We start from the raw sequence: 20,303 nt of genomic DNA on the forward strand, positions 1-20,303 counted from the left end.
AAATGCTTTTAAAGAATCCCATGATATATTTGTACTAACTCTAACCCAACCACCAAAGCCCATAGAATATATAACCTTGCTGTGGAGAGGTATCTATGCTCCTGTTTGGCAAAGCTATAAGAAAATATACAGAAGAAAATGTGACACACACACCCAAGTACTACCCCTCCAATTTAAACTGTGATTTTAAACTGATAGTGCTATTTTACTGCTGGTGTGAGGCGAAAGCTTTTACTTTTGCTTTTATGTGATTTATGGTGTTACCTTTTTATGATTATATTTGTTAACTGTCTTTGGAAAGGGGTTTTCCCTAAAAGCAGGACAAAAAATATATTGTTCGTTTGCGTTTTATACCGCCCTTCGCCCAAAGATCACAGGGTGGCTCACAATATTAATAATATTATTATTATCATTGTAATCCAAAGACTTGGAATCAAACAAGCCTCAAATAATTATTATTGAAAAATATTATGTTAATAAGTGATCCATGTAAAAGCAGGCAGTTCTTTGGAGAGCTGGAAACTTTGGTGATGTTTAGCATTTTAAAAAATTGGAGACTGGATATTGTCTTCCCTGCCCACCCCATATGCTACTTAATTCTGCCCCCCACTCTAATTTAAGTAGCATATAGTGAGGAAGGGGAGAACACTCAGTCTCAAAAGAGGAACTGAGAGGAAAGAGAAGCAATTTATCAGCAGAAACTTTAAACACTCCTGTTTAAAGTTAGCTGATTCACCACTTTCTGCTTGTAGATATTCTTCCAGTGTCCAAGCAGCTTGGACACTGAGCTTTCAATGATAATTTGAGAATATGACTCGACACACAGAGCATTCAGGGAGTTTTGGTATTATAGTACTGGCAAATGAAAGCAGGTTGCAGAGAAAGCAGCATCAACAGCTACCCAATCTCAGAATGCCAAAAGTTAAAGAGGCTCAAACACTGTGTAACCAAAGAGATGCAAGAGCTGAACAGAGATAAAAAATGGGATGAACTCCCAAAGACAGAGAGAATTCTAGCTGAAAATCATGGGGCAGGAGAAAAGAGAAGGAACCACTTGCTTGCGCTTCCATCTGAGGAGTGGGATTTTCCGGCAGCGTCCACGCCTCCAGTTCTGAGAAACCTTGACCCTTTCCTTCACTGGAACACCAGCCACTCTGCAGACAAAGAGTAATTAGAGAAAAGTCAGGGCTGGGTAGGACTCCATCAGCTTACTGACATAACAGAAAGTTGACTCCATCACTATCCCAGTGCTTGAAGGAAGAAGGGAGATAACATTTGCCACCAATGCCACTGTAGTATTGCTGAAAGCTACCAGAAGTAGAACTACCGGTACATCAACTTGAGCAATTTTCAGTTCTCAACACTCTTTTTTCCATCATGTTTTTGTGCCTCCTTAAATCATCAAAATTATGACCTGCTAGTTTATATTTTGAGTATGTTAGGAATTATAAACCAGATCATGATAGATCCAAATCATAACTATACAGCCACAGACTAGTTTTGCTACAGATCTCAAGAAGACAACTGCATAATAATTGTCCCAGCAAAAGAAAAACATCCAGGAATGAAAAAATATATGTCTTTCCTCATGTAGACAATTACAGATTTGAAATTACAGAAGGGCAAAATTTTACTAAAATTGCTAAATGAACATATGAATCAAAACAGCAACCCAGACTAACCTTCCAAAAAATTATGCTCTGTCAGAGAAGGCTTAGAGGACGTGCTACTCAGGAAGGTTGACAAAAGCTTTATTTTCTCTCTTAAGCAAGAGCAGAACAACAAAAGGAAATACTGAATATTGCTCAGATACAATCATGTTAAGTGCCACCTAGTGACTAATCTATATAATGGCATTATCCATACATCCAATTCCTCAAGAGATTTACCTTTCAAATAAAGTCATTGTCAACTTCCTTTTAGCAATTAAGGCTGTAACTCTATGCACTTTTACTTGACAGTAAACTTCATTAATGTAATGGAACTTGCTATGACACAAACTTACACAGGACTGCAATGTAAAATGTATTTTCCATTTTAATTATTTCACATGAGGTAATGTACCAAACGCTCTGCTGAAACACGAAACAAATCAAGATATCGATTCCCATTTTTAAAAAATCCAACCTAGCAGTTTGAAAGCACGTCAACGTGCAAGTAGATAAATAGGTACCGCTCCAGCAGGAAGGTAAACGGCGTTTCCGTGCACTGCTCTGGTTCGCCAGAAGCGGCTTAGTCATGCTGTCCACATGACCCGGAATCCATACGCTGGCTCCCTCGGCCAGTAAAGCAAGATGAGCGCCACAACCCCAGAGTCAATCACGACTGGACCTAATGGTCAGGGGTCCTTTAGTCCAGTTACACTTCCACTTGCAGCACTGGCACATACCCTACACTTCCAAATTTTGAAAAGCTCATTCCAAAAAGAAAACCAAGCCAGGATTTTTATCCCCACATTCCAGAGCCATAGCAAATAGTTTTTTTTCCATTTCAAAGTATGTGACTTGCAATGAAACTTCACACACAAAGGCATGAGCCCAAAAGAAACGTGCAAGGTGGAAGTTACCAACTAGTCCAGGTGCAAAGCCAGCAAGGTAGTACTACCAACCCATTTCATCTCTGAAATTAGGCACAAACATGATCACTCAGGGAGGCCAAGGAGGTTTTATTTTAACACTACCAAGAGCTAGAGTCTAAATTTAGCAGCCAGTGAACTGATAAAGCAAATAAAGAGAATCCTCTAAGAGCTCTGCATGAAAGAAAGCTACTTTAAGCAGGCATGTGCAACAGTGGGAGGAACAAAACTGCAGGAATGCTTTTGTCCTGGCTTTGTGCATTCCAGCACCAGGCTCATGGGCACCAACCGTTCAAATGCACGGCAGGTAACAGCACAAGAGCTATTGTGGCTGTTTATTATTAACACAAACTTGGAAAGGATTTCTGTTCTCATGGAACTAGAAAGGTGAGTTCAGGCTAGTTAGCTAGTGACCACTTCAGTGGGGTAGCCTAAGCAGGTGTAACGGCATTTGTTCACGTTCCATCCATTACCCTTTCCTTGCCCTTTCTTACCTCCCTCTGTTGTCAACTAGTGTTGAGATTTGTATTGTAAGATCTCTGTGGCAGATACTTCTTTTTCCCTTATGTTACTCTTTACCCAGTACTAAATCTTCCTTTTGATTGAAGGAAAGAATCAGGGGCATGTTTATAATGGGCTTTTGATTTTTCTTCATTTTAGCTGCAGCATGAAGTTTAAAATGTCAAGTGCAAGAAAGGTGGGCATGGTTTCCCCTAAAAGTCCTGATAGGTCAGTCTCCAGGGACTGGCAGGCCGAATAAGGACTGTGGACTGGAGGTTTCCCCACTCCTGCTATACCATAAAAGCACTAATGTACATTTTGAAGGTACAGTATAAGTAAGTATAAAACTCCATTGTTGTCTGCAGCAGCACTGTCCATATGTAGGCAGCTGGAGCTTAAGGATTTATTACAACACCCTTTATTACTGTTGTAAATTTCCCCATCTCATGTAACTCAGCCAAACCCCTTCTGTTTCACCATCATGAAGGTGACCTTTAAAGGGGAAAGACCACAATACTAGAGGTTACCTTAAATTCCATAAAGTCTTCTGGACTAGTAAAATTAGGTACTAAATGAGGCCAATTCTGATATAGATGTGGGTTAACTTATAGACAGACCCGGTAGCAAACAGCAATGGCTGAGAGCACTCTACTTTTCTGCTCTCAACAGGAAACCACTCTTGCTTGCTTACATGGACCACTACCCAGCACACAGCTATGGGTACATAAAGGTGCATTCCTATGCCCAATTACCTGAGAGTAAACCCACTGAACAGGGTTTCCTTTTGAGCAGACATGCATATAATTGCACTGTAAGTCCCACCAAATCTGTGGAGCTTAATTGCAGCTAACTCTGTGCTGGACGGTAACCTCCAAAAGGACAAATAGATACCAACTGCCTTCCCATGGCATTTCCCCTTACACTGGAAATGCAAGACTATAGCAAGCCCTGTCTCTAAGAAAATCACAGCAGTAAGCTAACCCTTAAGGATAGCAGTAGAAACATGAACCATGTTCTGCCCCCAAACAACAAAAAAAGAAGTCTGCAACTGGAGATTTGCTAGCAATTCCATCCATCAAACATGAGACTGAATAGAAGATGTCTAGTTCCCCATTAGCGGTGGGGGCTAACAAAGAAGAAAGCTCTTTTCATGCATCAGTGGATAGAACTAAAAAAACATGAGGCACAGAAGAGATTTAAAACAATGGGTGAAGTAAGGTGCTGCTTTTAAACAGTTTCTTTTCCTATCCTAATAAGCTGTGCTAGAACAAGTGATACTAGAGGGATATTAATCACTGGCTACTGAAGGACTTGAAGTTCCCTGCAACTCAAACCAGAATAGTTGCCCTGGCAATAAAAGTATTTTTAATACTGACATAACAATATTGTTTTAATAAAGTCAATTAAGTTTAGATCCTGTTGGCCCGTGAAGTTTTTCCATCACTTTTTACGAGCATGGGAAGTTCACCTTGTATCAGTTCAAACCTGCCACGTATTCCTATGTATTTTAAGCAATTATCACCTTCACATTGACTTTAATTTCTTTTATCACAAAGAGAGGCTTCGCTGGGGAATCCTATAGAAGTCTACTAAGTAGTAAGTCCCACTTTGTTCAATTAGATTTACTCCCAAGCATAGGAGCCAACTCCTAGGGGCTGAGGTCCCTTTGCCCCCCCCCCGTAAAATATTTGAGGGGGCCATTCCTTGCAAAGTTTATGGACACTGCTATTCAAATGGTTTGTGTGTGCTGTGTCATGTGATTATGTTGGGTGGGGTTTACCTGCCCCCCCAAAATACATTTTATTCAATGTGGGCATCCCTGCTCCCAAGGATGTATGTTCAGGATTGTGCCTTTATTTATTTACTTATTGATACTTTGTTAACAAAATGGGACATGGGTGGCACTGTGGGTTAAACCGCAGAGCTTAGGACTTGCCAATCAGAAGGTCGGCAGTTCAAATCCCCATGACGGGGTGAGCTCCCGTTGCTTGGTCCCTGCTCCTGCCAACCTAGCAGTTCGAAAGCACATCAAAGTGCAAGTAGATAAATAGGGGAAGGTAGATGGCGTTTCCGTGCGCTGCTTTCGTTTGCCAGAAGCGGCTTAGTTATGCTGGCCACATGACCCGGAATCTGTACGCCGGCTCCCTCGGCCAATAAAGCAAGATGAGCGCCGCAACCCCAGAGTCGGTCACGACTAGACCTAACGGTCAGGGGTCCCTTTACCTTTCCCTAACTGAGTTAACAATTACTTTAAAAAATAACACATGTAGAATTTCTCTATCAATGTAATGTTTGAAACTATTAAACATGAAGTTTGATAAGATACATAGCAGAAGAAACAAGAGCAAGTGCACCAAGGAGTGCAACTATTCTTCTTGACCATCCCTCTCTGTTCTTGATGACCTGTATTGTTTAAAAAATGACAAAGCACCCCTAAGGAGAAAAAAATATCCCTTTAAACAAACATCTCTTATAGCTGTTAATGCATGGGAGAATCTCTAACCTGGCCCTGAGGCCTAGCCAGACTCTAGTATTCCCAGCTCTCTTTCCATCGCCTGGGGCTCTCTCTCCTCCCCCCCCCCCCATCTCCCTCCCTTTTCCGGCACTTTGTCACCATTATAATTTGACTGCATTCCTGGGCATGTGACCCACTTTAAACAAAAACACACAGAGATTGCCATCACCTAAGAATCTCGTTTTTTACAATCAGGAAAAGAGACTAGAGGGTCGGTTTGCAGTCTCTGTGCTTTACCTCCTACTCTGGTCCAAAATGGCAAAAAAATATGTCCACTGAAAGTATGAGGAAGAATTCCCACTTTAAATGCTGATGTTTTGCAAAAATGTCTTGGACTGGGTATTAACTTCCACTTCATGTCTGAAATCTAAATGCCCATGGATTCAGATTGAGTTCTAATTGTTTTATTTATTTGCTTGGAAATTTGTATCAGACCCCACAGCAAATTGTCAGGGAAACTCAGAAGATCGAGCAATAGCAAGATAGTCTGGGTATGGGGTTTTAAAACAGCATAAAACCACAAATAAATACAAAAATCAGATTTGAAGTTAAAATAAATCAAAAGGCATGAGAAAATGAAAAAAGTGCCAAAATAACTGTGGTAGGCACCAGGTAAACATCTGGGAAGAGCATTCCATAAGCATTCTGTATCGACATAGAAAATACCTTTTCCCTTGTAACCTGCCACAGCTTACCCAGCAACAAAGCTCATCAAGGGCCTCCAATGAAGATCTTAGGTCCCAAGTAGGCACATATGAAGATCTTAGGTCCCAAGGAGGCACATATGGAGACAGGGACATATGGAAACAGGATACCCTTTAGGTATCCTGATCCCGAGCCTTCAAATTGTGCCTGGAAATGGATCAGGACCAACTGTAATTGGCGAAGCACTAGTGTAATTTGCTTACTTAGAACCTTTACCGTGGCAGCTCCCCAAATGTAGAACTCTCTCCCAAAGCAAATTAGACAGGCTCCTTCTCTCCTGTCCTTTAGACAAGAGGTTGAGACATTTTTGCTCTGCCGTATTTTCTTCAACTCTTTTATTGTGGTTTTTTAACTGCACTGATATTTGATTATTTCAGATAATAATTTTTTTGGCTCTTCTCAGAGCCAAAAGTCAGTATAAGAACCAGTGTGAGGCCATTTTGTGGACGCTGCAATAAACCATAGTTTCTCGTGCTAAGAACAAGCCAGAAAACCCTTTCACGTTCCTCCCCAAACACGACTGCAAAAATGAGGTAAGAAACTTTCACTTCTATTTTGATTAACCACAGTTTAGTGTTACATCCAAACTCTAAACAGTGGGTAATCTTAAGTGTTGTTTGCTGAAACAAGCCATAATTAGATTAACTACTGTTTCTTGGTTTCAGATGAAACAACCGCAGTTTAGAAAAAAACTGAGGCTTCCAATCCTCTTTTTACAGTCATTGCAAAGGATAAGAGAAGGGAATGGTGTGTGAGCTCCAAAATCACTGCAGTTTGTTCCTATCATAACAAACCATGATTTACTGTGACATCCAAGCCAGCTCTACAAGTCTTTTATTGGATCTACTTCCACTAGGGAATGCGCCAGCTTTTCAGATTTAAAGGATTGTCTGCACATGCCCACCAGCAAAAGCTGACTTGGAAGTTATTACCATATCCTGCCTCCTTCCTCCTATGGTGCTAACACAACAAATAAGCCTAAACCTAGTAAAACACCATTTTAGGATGCTTACAGAGACAGGATTGTACTTGAACCAAATAGGAGCGCTGGCCCTCTATGCCCTCAGGCATCAGGCTGTCCACATTATGAAGAGACAGGAGCTTTCTTATCTACCATTTATCCACTCTGTCACTCTGAAGAGCTATCAATCAAGCTCAGAAATATTTCTTTTTCTTTATTTTCCTAGAATCCATGTTTAAGCAGCCTAGTTCAGATGTCTTAAACTGGTAAAAACATAGGAGGGGAAAGCAATGCAGAGGACATAGTACACAGACACAAGATCTAATGTTAATGTTCCCCTTTTAAGCTATAGATTTCTTGTGTTAGAATCTGAAGCAATGTGTAAGAAATGAAGATATTATCACCTTATTGACCCTACATATTTATCTCTTACTTTAGTCACCCACTTACAACACTAGTCGATTTATTCAGCACCAAGAGTCACCTCAGACAGATACCACATCAAAAAGCTATTCTAACTACATCTTCTTTCTCCTTTCTTTGGCGATCACTCATAGCCAAGTAAGATTGTCTTCCATGGATATGGTCTTAACAGTGTGTCCATAAGCGACTGTGGAGGCCAATTCTGGATCCACATGTCCTTCAAAACTAGGGACATAGGTTTCTGGGTGGAAGTTGATCATGGTGAGGATTGGCCAAACATGCCTTCCTCTTAGCATGTTTCTTGTTTTTGTCCTGAGTTCATGCTTCTTCAAATATCATGGCGCATTTGGTAGAGGCTATTCTTCAACTGGAGCGCTTGCAGGCCAATGTTCCCAATTATCTGGGCTTATACTGCATTTTTTAAGATTTGCCTTGAGAGAGTCTTTAAACCTCTTTTGTTGTCCACCGGCATTTCGCTTTCCACTGTTATAAATATAATGCAATAGTATATACCGGTAATCTATTAGCCCCTTGGGTAATCTGATATAGGCCTAAAACGGTTTGTAAAGTATGGTGAGGAGTCAAATTATTTTTATTTGTCTTCTTATTTCCAAGCCAAACATCTCATAACACCATCCCATTTGAAACATATCTTCATAATAATTATTTTAATTAAATCTTTAGTAAATCTTATTTTATTGATGTTATATAACCTTGGTATGATCAAAATTCTTGTAAAAATCCATGGATGACACTAAAATGCATTTGAGCTATATGTAGCCTGGAAACTATATGTCATAGCTCTTTCAGTCTGGAAGCAAGTCCTATCAAAATGAGACAATTTATTTCCAAACAAGGATGCTCAGGTGCAGGGTGTTTGCTTAAAAAACAAAACACTATGTTCCACCACTCAGCTACAGCTCACCCCAGGTATATTTTTATTTCTGAATAGGCAAGTTTAAAAGGCAGAGCTAAGGCCAAGAGTAAGATGACAAGAAGGTGTACGATGAATAAAACAGAGTCCAAGTTAACTACCACATTGCTGGTCATAAAACCGCAATGGCAAAGAATGCTCTGGCGTTCAGGGAAGGGGGCTCATCATTTCTGACAACACCAGGAAGCACTTTAGAGATGTTGCTTTACAAGATCTGAAGGGAACTTTCTTACAGACTTTTGGTTACTGAAGGGCAGCATACAATTTTTTCAAATTATGCACTCAGTCACCACGTGCACATACTGTAATACAAGACCTCTCTTCCTGCTGCAATGTACATTTGGGCAAACTATATTAAAATCAAATGGCCCTTTCCTGCTCCTGCAGGTGATTGATCACAATCTCTTTCTCCCTGCCACCGCCTTTAAAGAAATGCTAAACTCAATTTTTATCATCACACAGAAACCGTTAAACAAAACCTTTTGCAAACTTCTGAAGACGACAATAAATACAGTTGTGAACCTTGGCTTCCTAGCTCCCATGTGCTCTGAATCAAGTACTGCAAATTCCATACTTAATAGTAAGTTCAAATACTCATGTGGACATTTAGAGATGTTTTTTAACCCTGTTTGTTAGAACACTGCACAACCCACCATAGATCATGTTAGAGACTAATACCTTAATCAATCTACCCCACCTGCAATACACAGCTGTGCACAGTACAGAAGCTCATTCCATTGTGGTCTCCTAGGAATTCAAAGGATAAAGAGAGAGAGCAGAAGCCAAAATGTATGCGCACATAGAGGGCAAATGGCATTCTACAATTATTAGATGGGGCACCTCCAGTACAATAGGAAAGCATTAGTAGTCGTGCACAAGGCTGGAAACCTGAGGCATCCAACTCTTGATGAGTGTACCAAAGTGTTCTGAGATTATTTTCATCCTTGTGCAGGAATAGCCAGCAAGGATACTCTGCCAATGTCTCCCTCTCCTAGGCTTCTGGAAACAAAATAAAACTTATAATGTAATACTCAAACTGTAATTTCCATTTTAAAAACTGACAAAAAAAAGTCAAAGTAGAGAAACCTGACCAGAACACCATCAAACCCTTGGCTAAGTGAGACGATAACCTCCAAGACCAGTACACTGCTTATTTGTTTGTTTGCATGCTGTCATTCCACCAAACAGGGCTCAAGGGGGCTAGCTAACAAATAAATATAAAATAACAAAACATTAGCACACATAGGTAAAGCATCTGTAAAACGAACAAACAAAACTGGCTGTTGAGCAAACTGCAACATTTACACTGACAAAACTAGTGAGCTTATAGATGCTAGTTCATTTCTGGGCCCAATTGAAGGTGCTTACATTACTTCTAAAGACCTAAATGACTAGAGCCCCAAACATCTGAAAGACCATCTCCTTTCCTAGAGAACTCCCTCAGGTGTTGTATAGGAACCCTCTTCATAGTTCTGCCACACTCAGACATTGGTGGGGGTACAGAATGGGAGAAGGCATTCTCTGTGGCAGCTCCTAAGCACAGAGGCGCACCTGACACCTTCACTATATAGTTATTGCCATACAGGTTAAGTATTTAATTCGTTCCGGAGGTCTGTACCCTGAAGCGTATGTAACCTGAAGCGTATGTAACCCGAGGTACCACTGAATACTGAAAACACAACTGTTTACCATTACTTTTGACACATGTTATATACACACACAAACTAGGACCCACCTTAAGCTTCTGAATCAAAATTATTTCAACTGATTTTAATATTGTCTTTTTATATTGTTGTTGCTCACCCTGTGACCTTATGGTGAAGGACAGGTAAGAAATCCAGTAAATAATAATAGAGGCCAAAGGTATATTTGAATAAATATGTAATTGCTTACATGTCAGAATAAGTATGTAACTGCCTGCCAGCTGAAATTCAGCAGAGATGGGGCACCCATGGATCTTTTCTGGAAAGAAGTTGGCCCAGTAGCAGCCATCTAGAACAGCAGCCATCTCTCAGTTTCCTGTCAAATGCAGCCTAAAGCTGGTTTGAAATGGATCTAGATAATTCACCTCATCCAAGAACACCTGGAGCTGAGGTACCACTACATACTCAAGAACCTCATCCAAGAATATTGAATATTAGAGATTAGCTGGAAATAATCCCATATGGTTGGATTTGGAGAGGTGTTAGCTCAAAAGTACAAAACTAATGTTGAAAGCAATATTAAAACAAACAAACCCTGAAATTTGCCAATAGAAACCTGTAGCTGTTACTCTGACTACCACAACTTATTTTCAAAACTTGTTCCTTTCTGAAGTCCTTAAACAAGACAAATATAAACCTTCATAATTTTACCTAAAATTAACACACAACTGGCAACCCCTAGTCACCATCTGCACCTGCACACAAGATCTGAGAAATTCAAAGTAGTTGTCTGCTTCACCGTAACTGTGGGCCCACCTTATCCCACCCATAGCTCCATCTGCCCCATGATAAGCATCTGTTATGTGGCAGGAAAGTGGTTATAGGTAGTGTTCCCTGGCAGGAGTATAAAACCCAAGTCCAAGGACTAGTGTAAGCTGTACAGTGTATTACTGTACATGTCTTCTACTGCAAGCTAAGAAGCACATAACCAGTTCACTGTCTGACCACAGGCAAAAAAACCCCCAGTACTACTATCACACAATGTGCTCAAATCTAGGAAGCCTTATAATGCCCAGGGATAAGAAGCAAAATACAGGAAGAGGCCAATTCTAAACATTTTCCCACCACTCTTCACACAGTCACACTCATAACGCTATTGAGGTATTTTAAGAGTCCACTATACAACAGGAAAATGCAATCAAAAAAAGCCTTTAAGAAAAGCTAGTGAACATTTAAAGTTACCTTGAGAGGTTTATATATGCTTTCATTTGTACACTTTCCTCAGTTGACTGAAATTTCAGATTATTGTTCAGCCTTTCACTTTAGAAATAAGAGGAGAGGAGAGGCCCTACCAACTACTGCACCTGTTATGCTGTATACCTGACCCCCTCCTGCATCCAATGTAGAGCTTATAGTTAATGAAAAAATACAAAAATTCATTTCCTCAGAAGCAAGGACAATATAGCACAGCAAGCAGATCCCAGGTGCTGAAAGATACAACAATCCTACAGCCCTCACCCCTGCCGATTTCAATGTAACTTTCGCCCAAGACACTAGTGCAAAGGGAATTTCCTTTACTACTTCCCACAACCCCAGGTCTTGATGTGTCTCCTTGGTTTTCCATTCAGCAACATTTTTAAACAGATTAGCATAATAGGAGATTTTTTGGAAAGAGCATTAAGTTCTAAAGCTATCTTTAAACTGTTCAGGGCCATCCAACTAATGTTAGTCAGGCCTATAGAATCTGTTTGAACTTTAATAATTATTTCATGGTTCTTGGCTCATGATTAACTGAAGATTTTGATGTTTTTAATTCAAATGCATCAGATTTTTTTAAACACTTCAGGTTCTGCCCCTATGAACCTTATAAGATACACTCAAATGAAAGTCTGGATTTATTAAAAATAAATCCAAGATTTATCTAAGAAAAACACCAAAACAAATTAATGAAAATCATCCAGAGAGAAGTTCATCTGGTGAAAAAGTGAGATCATCTGGAGCAGGCTTTCTCAACCTCAGCCCTCCAGGTGTTTTGAGACTACAATTCCCATCATTCCTGACCACTGGTCCTGCTAGCTAGGGATCATGGGAGTTGTAGGCCAAAAACATCTGGAGGGCCGAGATTGAGGAAGTCTCAATCTCATGTTACAGAGGCCCAATTGGTCTTGGCTAGAGTTGAGCATTTAGTGTCATCTGTCCAATGCTGTGGAAAATTCTTCCAGCAATGATTTGGCAGGTATTCTCACTTTCAGGCATCTCTTGAAGGCTCTTGTACTGACAAGCCTTGCAGCTGTTTATTTCTTTTTTTTTTTTACTAAGTCACCTGAATGATTATCTGTATCTTTAATATTAAGTGAGAATATTAAATTGTGTCTTCTAGTGTACACCACCTTGATATATTTTATGATACGCCAGTACAGAAATACTTATTATAAATAAATAAATAAAATACCACATAAGTTGTTAAATACTAAAAGAGCTTATATAGTTTTAATATGGTTACGAAATCAAAGAAAGACAACTTTCTCTCCATTTAACTACTATTAAAGGATATGTCAACACCAGCATTCACCAGTTACCACTAATCCTTTAACCAGGATACAAAGCTGTGTGTTTGTCCTGTGTGTGCACGCACATGGGAGAGTGCATGTGTGGGAGTCTGAGATGACCATTCTTGCTTTAGGTCACATCCACCACTGGCATTAGTCCCCAAAGAGTTGGCCAAAGGTGAATGAAACCCTCAAACCAGAACATGCAGACCAGCTGTTGCCTGATCAACATGGACTGTCAACAGCTCTTCAATGTCTCAAGGAGGAGTCTCTCTCCAACCTACTACTTCAGATGTAGCTACAGATGCCAGCGATTGAACTAGGGGTCTGCATATAAGAGATGTATGGAGCTAATAGCTCCTCCCCATACTCCTTCACAAAATACCATTGATTCAATTGTCACTACTAGTAAACTGGGTTTTATTAAATATATAGCATAGCATCTACATGATGAACATTTCAGCTGGTCAGTTACCAGCTGAAATGTAAACTATTTAGATGCCATGCTGCATCTGTTGCATCCAGCTACATCATGGGGCAATTTATGCCACAAATTTCTTCAGAAAACAAAGGAGGCGGGAAAGTAGTGAAATTTTCCTCACCACATGTTGATGATATTGGCAGTTTGTTTCCCACACAATTACAAATGCAGTGATCCATGCGCATGAAAGTGCAACATTATACACTTCCCAGTTTGAGCACTTCAGAAACAAACCCGGAGGACAGGGTAAAGGAAGATAAAGCAAATCAGGAACACAGTAAGTTCTTTGCTGATGTACATTAAGTGCATTGTTTTAACACTGTAATTTTGCATTAACTCCATCCCTTAAGTAGAGTTTGAGTAGAACTTAAACATACTAATCAGTAATTAAGCATAGGTCAGAAAAGAACCAATCTAATTCAGCTGTGATTCCAGCCTTGCTACACTTGAGGGGCACAGAGTATCCCGAGTTATCACAGCAGGCCCACAACTACTACCAAGGCAACAGGAATACACAACACCTTTAATCGACCTTTAAATTTCCTGCATATTAAAACTGAAAAGTCCATGCTGACAAAGAAGTAAACTCGCTTTTCTTCCACTTTCTGTATCAGGTTATAAATTATTAAGAAATGCCCTATCTGAGACTCAAGGCAGTCTGGGATGTCACATGGAAATGCAACTCGACCCAAGGGCTATTAGGCATCTCTGGGTCTCAAAGTGTTGCCTTCTGTTCAGAACCAGGGCTGTACAACCCAACAGACAACGCAACCGAGTTCAAAGAGAGTCTGAAGTCAATGGGACTTACTGCCGGGTGTGTAAGGGTTGGGGCTGCAAGAAGGAAGCCACCCCCCCCTTATTCTGGAAGCATATATAATCATACAACTGTGTGAGTGTCTGGAGGCGGTTGGAGGATGGATGGCGGCTAACAGATTGAGATTGAATCCTGACAAGACAGAAGTACTGTTTCTGGGGGACAGGAGGCGGGCAGGTGTGGAGGACTCCCTGGTCCTGAATGCGGTACCTGTGCCCCTGAAGGACCAGGTGTGCAGCCTGGGAGTCATTTTGGACTCACAGCTGTCCATGGAGGCACAAGTTAAATCCGTGTCCAGGGCAGCTGTGTACCAGCTCCATCTGGTACGCAGGCTGAGACCCTATCTGCCTGTGGACTGCCTCGCCAGAGTGGTGCATGCTCTGGTTATCTCCCGCTTGGACTACTGCAATGCACTCTACGTGGGGCTACCTTTGAAGGTGACCCGGAAACTACAACTAATCCAGAACGCAGCAGCCAGACTGGTGACAGGGAGCGGCCGCCGAGACCATATAACACCGGTCTTGAAAGACCTACATTGGCTCCCAGTACGTTTCCGAGCACAATTCAAAGTGTTGGTGCTGACCTTTAAAGCCCTAAACGGCCTCGGTCCAGTATACCTGAAGGAGCGTCTCCACCCCCATCGTTCTACCCGGACACTGAGGTCCAGCACCGAGGGCCTTCTGGCGGTTCCCTCACTGCGAGAAGTTAAGTTACAGGGAACCAGGCAGAGGGCCTTCTCGGTAGTGGCGCCCTCCCTGTGGAATGCCCTCCCACCAGATGTCAAAGAGAACAACAACTACCAGACTTTTAGAAGACATCTGAAGGCAGCCCTGTTTAGGGATGCTTTTAATGTTTGATGTATCATAGTATTTTAATATTCTTTTGGAAGCCGCCCAGAGTGGCTGGGGAGGCCCAGCCAGATGGGCGGGGTATAAATAATAAATAATTATTATTATTATTATTACAATTGTAGAGTTTGAAGGGACAAGCCCACATCTACAGTACATCTTTTTGAGTGTTACCTAAAGCGTGTCTCCAATGCTAAATTGTAGTGAAAACAGGCATCCGCTGTCACAGTAATAGATGCCCTAAAAGCCTGGGTTCCTTGCAAGATTGTGGGATCTAACATTGGATGGCACAAATCAATGGGTCCAGGACACAACATACCGTGTCTAATAAGGTACCTAAGGACAGTATGTCCCGGGACTACAAAACTAAGCACAGTTCGGCCCCTGAACTGATTGTGTATCCCAGGCTGCTTCGCGCCCATTACGAGCCCCGAACAAGATCTCCGCCCCTTCGCCAGGCCATCCGGACTCCTCCGCGGGAATCCGCGGCGGTCATCCTCCCTCCCTCCCTCCCTCGCCGGGCCCTGGCGCTTCAGGAACCCCCCACCTCCCCTGACAGAGCGGGCGTGGCCTTGGTGACAAGGGCGCCCCTTAGCAACCAGCTAGGCCGCGAAGCCCCGTGTTTTCCCAGCCGGCTTTTCCCCAGCCCAGGCGCTTACAGGTCGGCGCCGTGCGCGCTGAAGCCTGCGTTGAGGCAGGAGCGGGCGAGTCGCCTCCACAGCGCATCCCGGCAGGTGAAGCGGCAAAGGCGGCGGCAGGTCTGGCCCAGGCGGCCCAAGGCCCGCGCGTCCAGGTACGAGCAGATGAGCAGCAGCAGCTCCTCCGGCAGCGCCCACAGTGGGCAGCGGCTCTCCGCCTGCGGGGGGCTGCCCGGCCTCCCCATGGAGCAGAGGCCTCGCCGGCCCGGGCCCGGCAGCGACAGACTCGGAAACGCCGCCGCCGCCGCCGCCGCTGGGCCCGGGTAGGCCGCCGCTTGTCGGGGGCGGCGGTTCCTCCCCGTCTGGTCGGTCAGTCACATGGGTACGTCCCGCCCTCGGGAGACCGGCCCTCGGTAGTGCGTTCATTGGATCCGCGATGGCTTCAGGGTGAGAAAAGGGGGAAAGAAACAGAGGGACTCCCTTTTGGCACGGCGGGGACACGTTTCTCTCCTCAGGAAACATATAGTCATGTTACGATCCGCAAACTTCTCAAATTCTGGAAAAGTACAGTTGCAGGCAAAACCCACGTCTGCAGCCCAAACGCCAATAAAAGAGGAGTGTGCTAGGGAAACGTGCCACTTCCCTTTCCATTGGTTGTAGGCAAGTCTGTTTTAGACACACAAGCACGTTTTGCAATAGGGGGATAATAACATACTGACGTATTTCACAGGGTTATAATGATTAAAACTGAGGTGGTGTATGCGCGTTGAACATGCCAGAAATTCTATATGAGTGCTAAGCTTTTTTTATCTCTGTGGTGCAATCCTGTGCTTGTTTACTTCCCATTGAAGTACCGGTAAGTGTTCAAGCATGTATGACTGCAACCTGTGTCTTATAAATTCCTTACAGGATCAGTTCCCCCAAGAGAAGATGTGCATTGCCCAGGCTGTTGTTTCAGAATCAAGAAAATTCTGAACATGCCGAAATAGGACGTGGTTTGTGTCATAGTAAATTAAAGCCTGTGGTAGAATTTACACCTATTTTATGGTTGGAGGTGCTGGTTATGTACACATTCACTGCTTAAAACCCCAGGAGGTTGTCTTCTCCCCCATCCCGCCCCCCAGCGTTTCAAGTTGCCTTAAGTTGCTGTACAGACCAGAGCGGGGGGGGGGGCAGGAATATCTTCATCCAGTCCCCATGACTTGCTTAGCTTCCACCAGCCAAACTCCAACTCACTGAAGATGTGATTTGTAAGCACAGTTTGTTAACTGGCTTCCTGCTGAAATATAGCATATAGACACACAAGCTAACTACAGTAGTGCAATGATACAATAAAGTATGTACCTTGATTTTGATAGAAATGTGTCTTCAGAGCCTTTCGGGCCATTCCTGTAAGATCTCAGAATATGTAGATATTGACACCTGCTTGTCCAGCATGCAGACTCCACTTGAGCCTTTGTACTCACATACCAGAGGATGCAGGGAATAACTAATGCAAATAATTAATATCCAGCAAATTGGACATGTTGCAAAGTTCCTTGTGAATAAACATACATTGTTCCCTCTGCACTATCTCTGTCAATATGGACCAAGGCATTCTCAGGGCAAGTTTTATTCTCTGTGCAACTTATTACCAAGTACAACCATTTCCTTTTGTGGGAGGAAAAAAAGGATACATTCAAAAATACTGTCAGGGAAGCTAAGTCTGTTTCTGGTCCTTGGCAGTCACAAGCATTCAGATAACAGGAGTGCTCTATTGCTGTACTGTAATATTAATCTAAATGTCTGATACAAATGACATCTTTTTTATTTCAGAGTCAGTGGAGCTAAATATTGGCAAAGCTACTTTCTTCATACTGTTTCCTTGAAATGGATCTATTACATGCTACACCATTTCTAGCTGAAAAACAAAACATTCTTCATCTGTCAGATGATCATCAAAGATGCACAAGATGTTCAGAATGTGAGAAGAAAAGGTTGGGATACAGTCTTTGTTACAGTTTTTGAATGGAATAAAATAGCTGGTGCTAAACCATATGCTGCAACGTTTCCAGTAGTATATGGCAATGGCTGTATTAAATATCCTTTTGGACCTGATGATGATTGTAGACTTCAATGCAATACAACTTGCAGACAATGTTTCTTCAATAAAGCAGAGTTGAAAACAAACTTAAGACAGACAAGTGTGGTTTTCAGTCTTCACATCAAGTAGAGCAACTAGTTAAGTAACATACCATTTGATTCAACGCTTTCCATAGTTGCACTGTCTCCTAGGACCAAGGACCAAGTTAAACCTCTTCTTTCACCTCTGAATTTGAAATAAATTGTTATATTTATAATAAATTCTGGAAAAGTGTGATATGAAAGAATAAGAGTTATTAAAGATTACATCAAATTGAGCTAAGAAAACTGGAGGATGGCATCAGCATAAAATCATAGAATTGTAGAGTTGGAAGGGATCCCAAGGGCCATCTAGTCCAGACCCCTGCAATGCAGGAATTGCAACACATGAAAAATGGCCATCCAGCCTCTGCTTAAAAACCTCCAAGGAAGGAGAGTTCTCCACCACTCGTGGGAGTCTGTTCCACTGTCCAATAACTTTTACTATCAGTTCTTCCTGATGTTTAGTTTGAATCTCCTTTCTTGTAACTTGAATCCATTGAATTTGGTCCTAGGTCATTAATGAACACTCAGCTAACTTGGATATGTATGTGGAAGCAGAGTAATTAAAGATTCAAATACCAGGTGGAGATACATTTGCATGAGAAGTAATTTACCACTCCAGTTATTATAAGATCTTCACAGGTAAGAACATCAACAAACCTGTTCTGTAGCAGCCACAAATTCCAAAAGTGTGAGAAAGAATTTCTTGAGATCACTGAGAGGAAAGTTGGTGAGAAATGCCGTTATCTTCTTGTAAATTCCTGCACAACCTACAGTAAACCAATTTGGCATATAAGCAGTATATAAATTAATAATAATACATTATCTGTATGATACTCATGGAGTAAATTAACAGTCACCTGTCTGAGAAAGGTTTGTATACAAAGTTAAGCATATAAAGTTAAGCATATAATAGCAGAAAAGATGTTAGGCATGTCCAAGGAAATGTAAATCTGTTCAGCTGATGTAAATCTTGTAGCCATGAGGAGGGAGATACTCAAGTTGTTTTATATAATTGTTGTTTTAATGTTTTATATAAGACTAATACTAATTTTATTAGTCTATAACAATACTCAGAAACAAATTGGTTCATACACATTGATTTAACAGTTTCATCAACATAAGGAAAATCATTGCCAAAATTGGAATTCAAGCTTTAACATACCTTGCCTTCCATGCACTATTATGGTTGCTGATGTCACAAGCTGCATCTAAGGAATCTGGAAACATGCTTTCTGCAGTCTGGCGCTCTGCCTCTTCCCTGCAATTTTGCTTCATTTCCTAAAGACAGTTTCTGGAGTTGTGGCAATGTGTCTCTTGATGCATTGTCTCACTACCCTCTCTCACTGCCTCACCCTCAAACCAACCCCCTGTCATCTGTCCTTCTCTGAATATAATAATCTATCTGGTTTGATGGCTTTCATTACATTACAAGGAGATTTGTGGTCATAACAAGCCCCACTGTGGAAGGGTAATGCATTTTCATATATTTCACACTGCAAAGATTGGTGCTTAAAGGAAAGCATCGAAACTGACAGCAAATAATGAGAATACAGTATTTGCAGCAGACCAGCTTTTTCTTAGTGTGTAGCTGGGTTGTCTTTCTCAATTCAGATTAGGGTAAGAAGCAAAGCCTCCATTTGTGTGATTCCATTTGTGTTCCAATTAACACAACCTTTGATACTTGGATGTGGGGGATATTCCTTTTTGTCATCTCTTCCATGCAAAATATAATGCCTGTAGTGTGTTAATATGAGCATACATAGATTACGGTTCCCAGAAATAAGTTTCTCCACATTTATGAGTGCACTGTATGCAAAAGGCTCACACAGCAGCTTTTTTTTATTATGTTTTGCATCACATGTAATGTACATGTGTGTAGTGCTGTACACAAAGTGGTTCACAAAGCTTCTAATATAACCAAAAGGCAACAGCCGTAAGAACTACCTGTTCATTACCTGACTGCTGTTTTTATTTGCACTCCCTTTTTTCAAAGGCTTCCTCTTTATGCTGTTGGAGCTTTGTACCTTTTTAGCAAAAGACACAGGTCATGCGGATGAGATTTTTCTGTTTTGTTTTTCTTTCTAGCTAACACTTTTGTGTATTTCTGAAATTCAAGACACCTCTGATACTAGCAAGGTACTTATCTGTAACGCCATCACTTTGAGGGATTAAAGCCAGTTACTTGTTACACACTTAGATCAAGAGTTATCTGAGTAGAGAGGCTGTCCTGTTAGGGTTGGGGAAATCTGGTTTTGATCTTGAGTTGTTTTGATTTTCTCTGAGAGCAAAACCATGTTATTTTAACTCCTGAATAAGGTGGGCTACCTGGCTGTGTCTCTTTCTCTCTTCTTTGGCAGAAAGGATTAGAAACTTCCACAGAATCAGCTCTCTATTAAAGCAGAGTGCTCTCTATTGAGTGGCAAGGAATGGAATTGTTTTCAGATTATATGTGTGTGTGTCTCTCTCTCTTTCCCACATCAAAGACTTTGATGGAAGTTGTGCACGCTATTGTCAGGAATGCAGGCATCGGCACAAAGGTGATTAGCAAAA

The 20,303-nt window shown here is 41.6% G+C and overlaps 1 protein-coding gene and 1 long non-coding RNA gene across 3 annotated transcripts in view; one reads left to right on the plus strand and one right to left on the minus strand.

Moving 5' to 3' along the window:
- The window catches only part of FBXW4 (F-box and WD repeat domain containing 4), a 75,343-nt gene extending 59,074 nt beyond the window's left edge, over positions 1 to 16,269 (minus strand). Inside the window, exons 1-2 of one of the 2 annotated variants that reach the window (XM_081864007.1) lie at positions 15,609 to 16,269; positions 1,059 to 1,154 (exon numbers count right to left, since the gene is read on the minus strand). In XM_081864007.1, coding sequence (XP_081720133.1) covers positions 1,059 to 1,154; positions 15,609 to 15,832 — 320 coding nt within the window. In that variant the 5' untranslated portion in view covers positions 15,833 to 16,269. Of the gene's footprint in view, positions 1 to 1,058; positions 1,155 to 15,123; positions 15,263 to 15,608 lie in introns of those variants that run through there. The other variant, XM_081864008.1, reaches the window with a different exon arrangement.
- On the plus strand, positions 15,602 to 17,756 carry LOC309342987. The gene is made up of 2 exons (XR_014157050.1): positions 15,602 to 15,742; positions 17,403 to 17,756. It is a non-coding gene; the product is annotated as an uncharacterized lncRNA (long non-coding RNA).
- Positions 17,757 to 20,303: the final 2,547 nt, after the last annotated feature.

Source organism: Podarcis erhardii (genome assembly GCF_964252035.2).
Source record: "Podarcis erhardii genome assembly, chromosome: 5".
Classification (NCBI taxonomy): domain Eukaryota; kingdom Metazoa; phylum Chordata; class Lepidosauria; order Squamata; family Lacertidae; genus Podarcis; species Podarcis erhardii.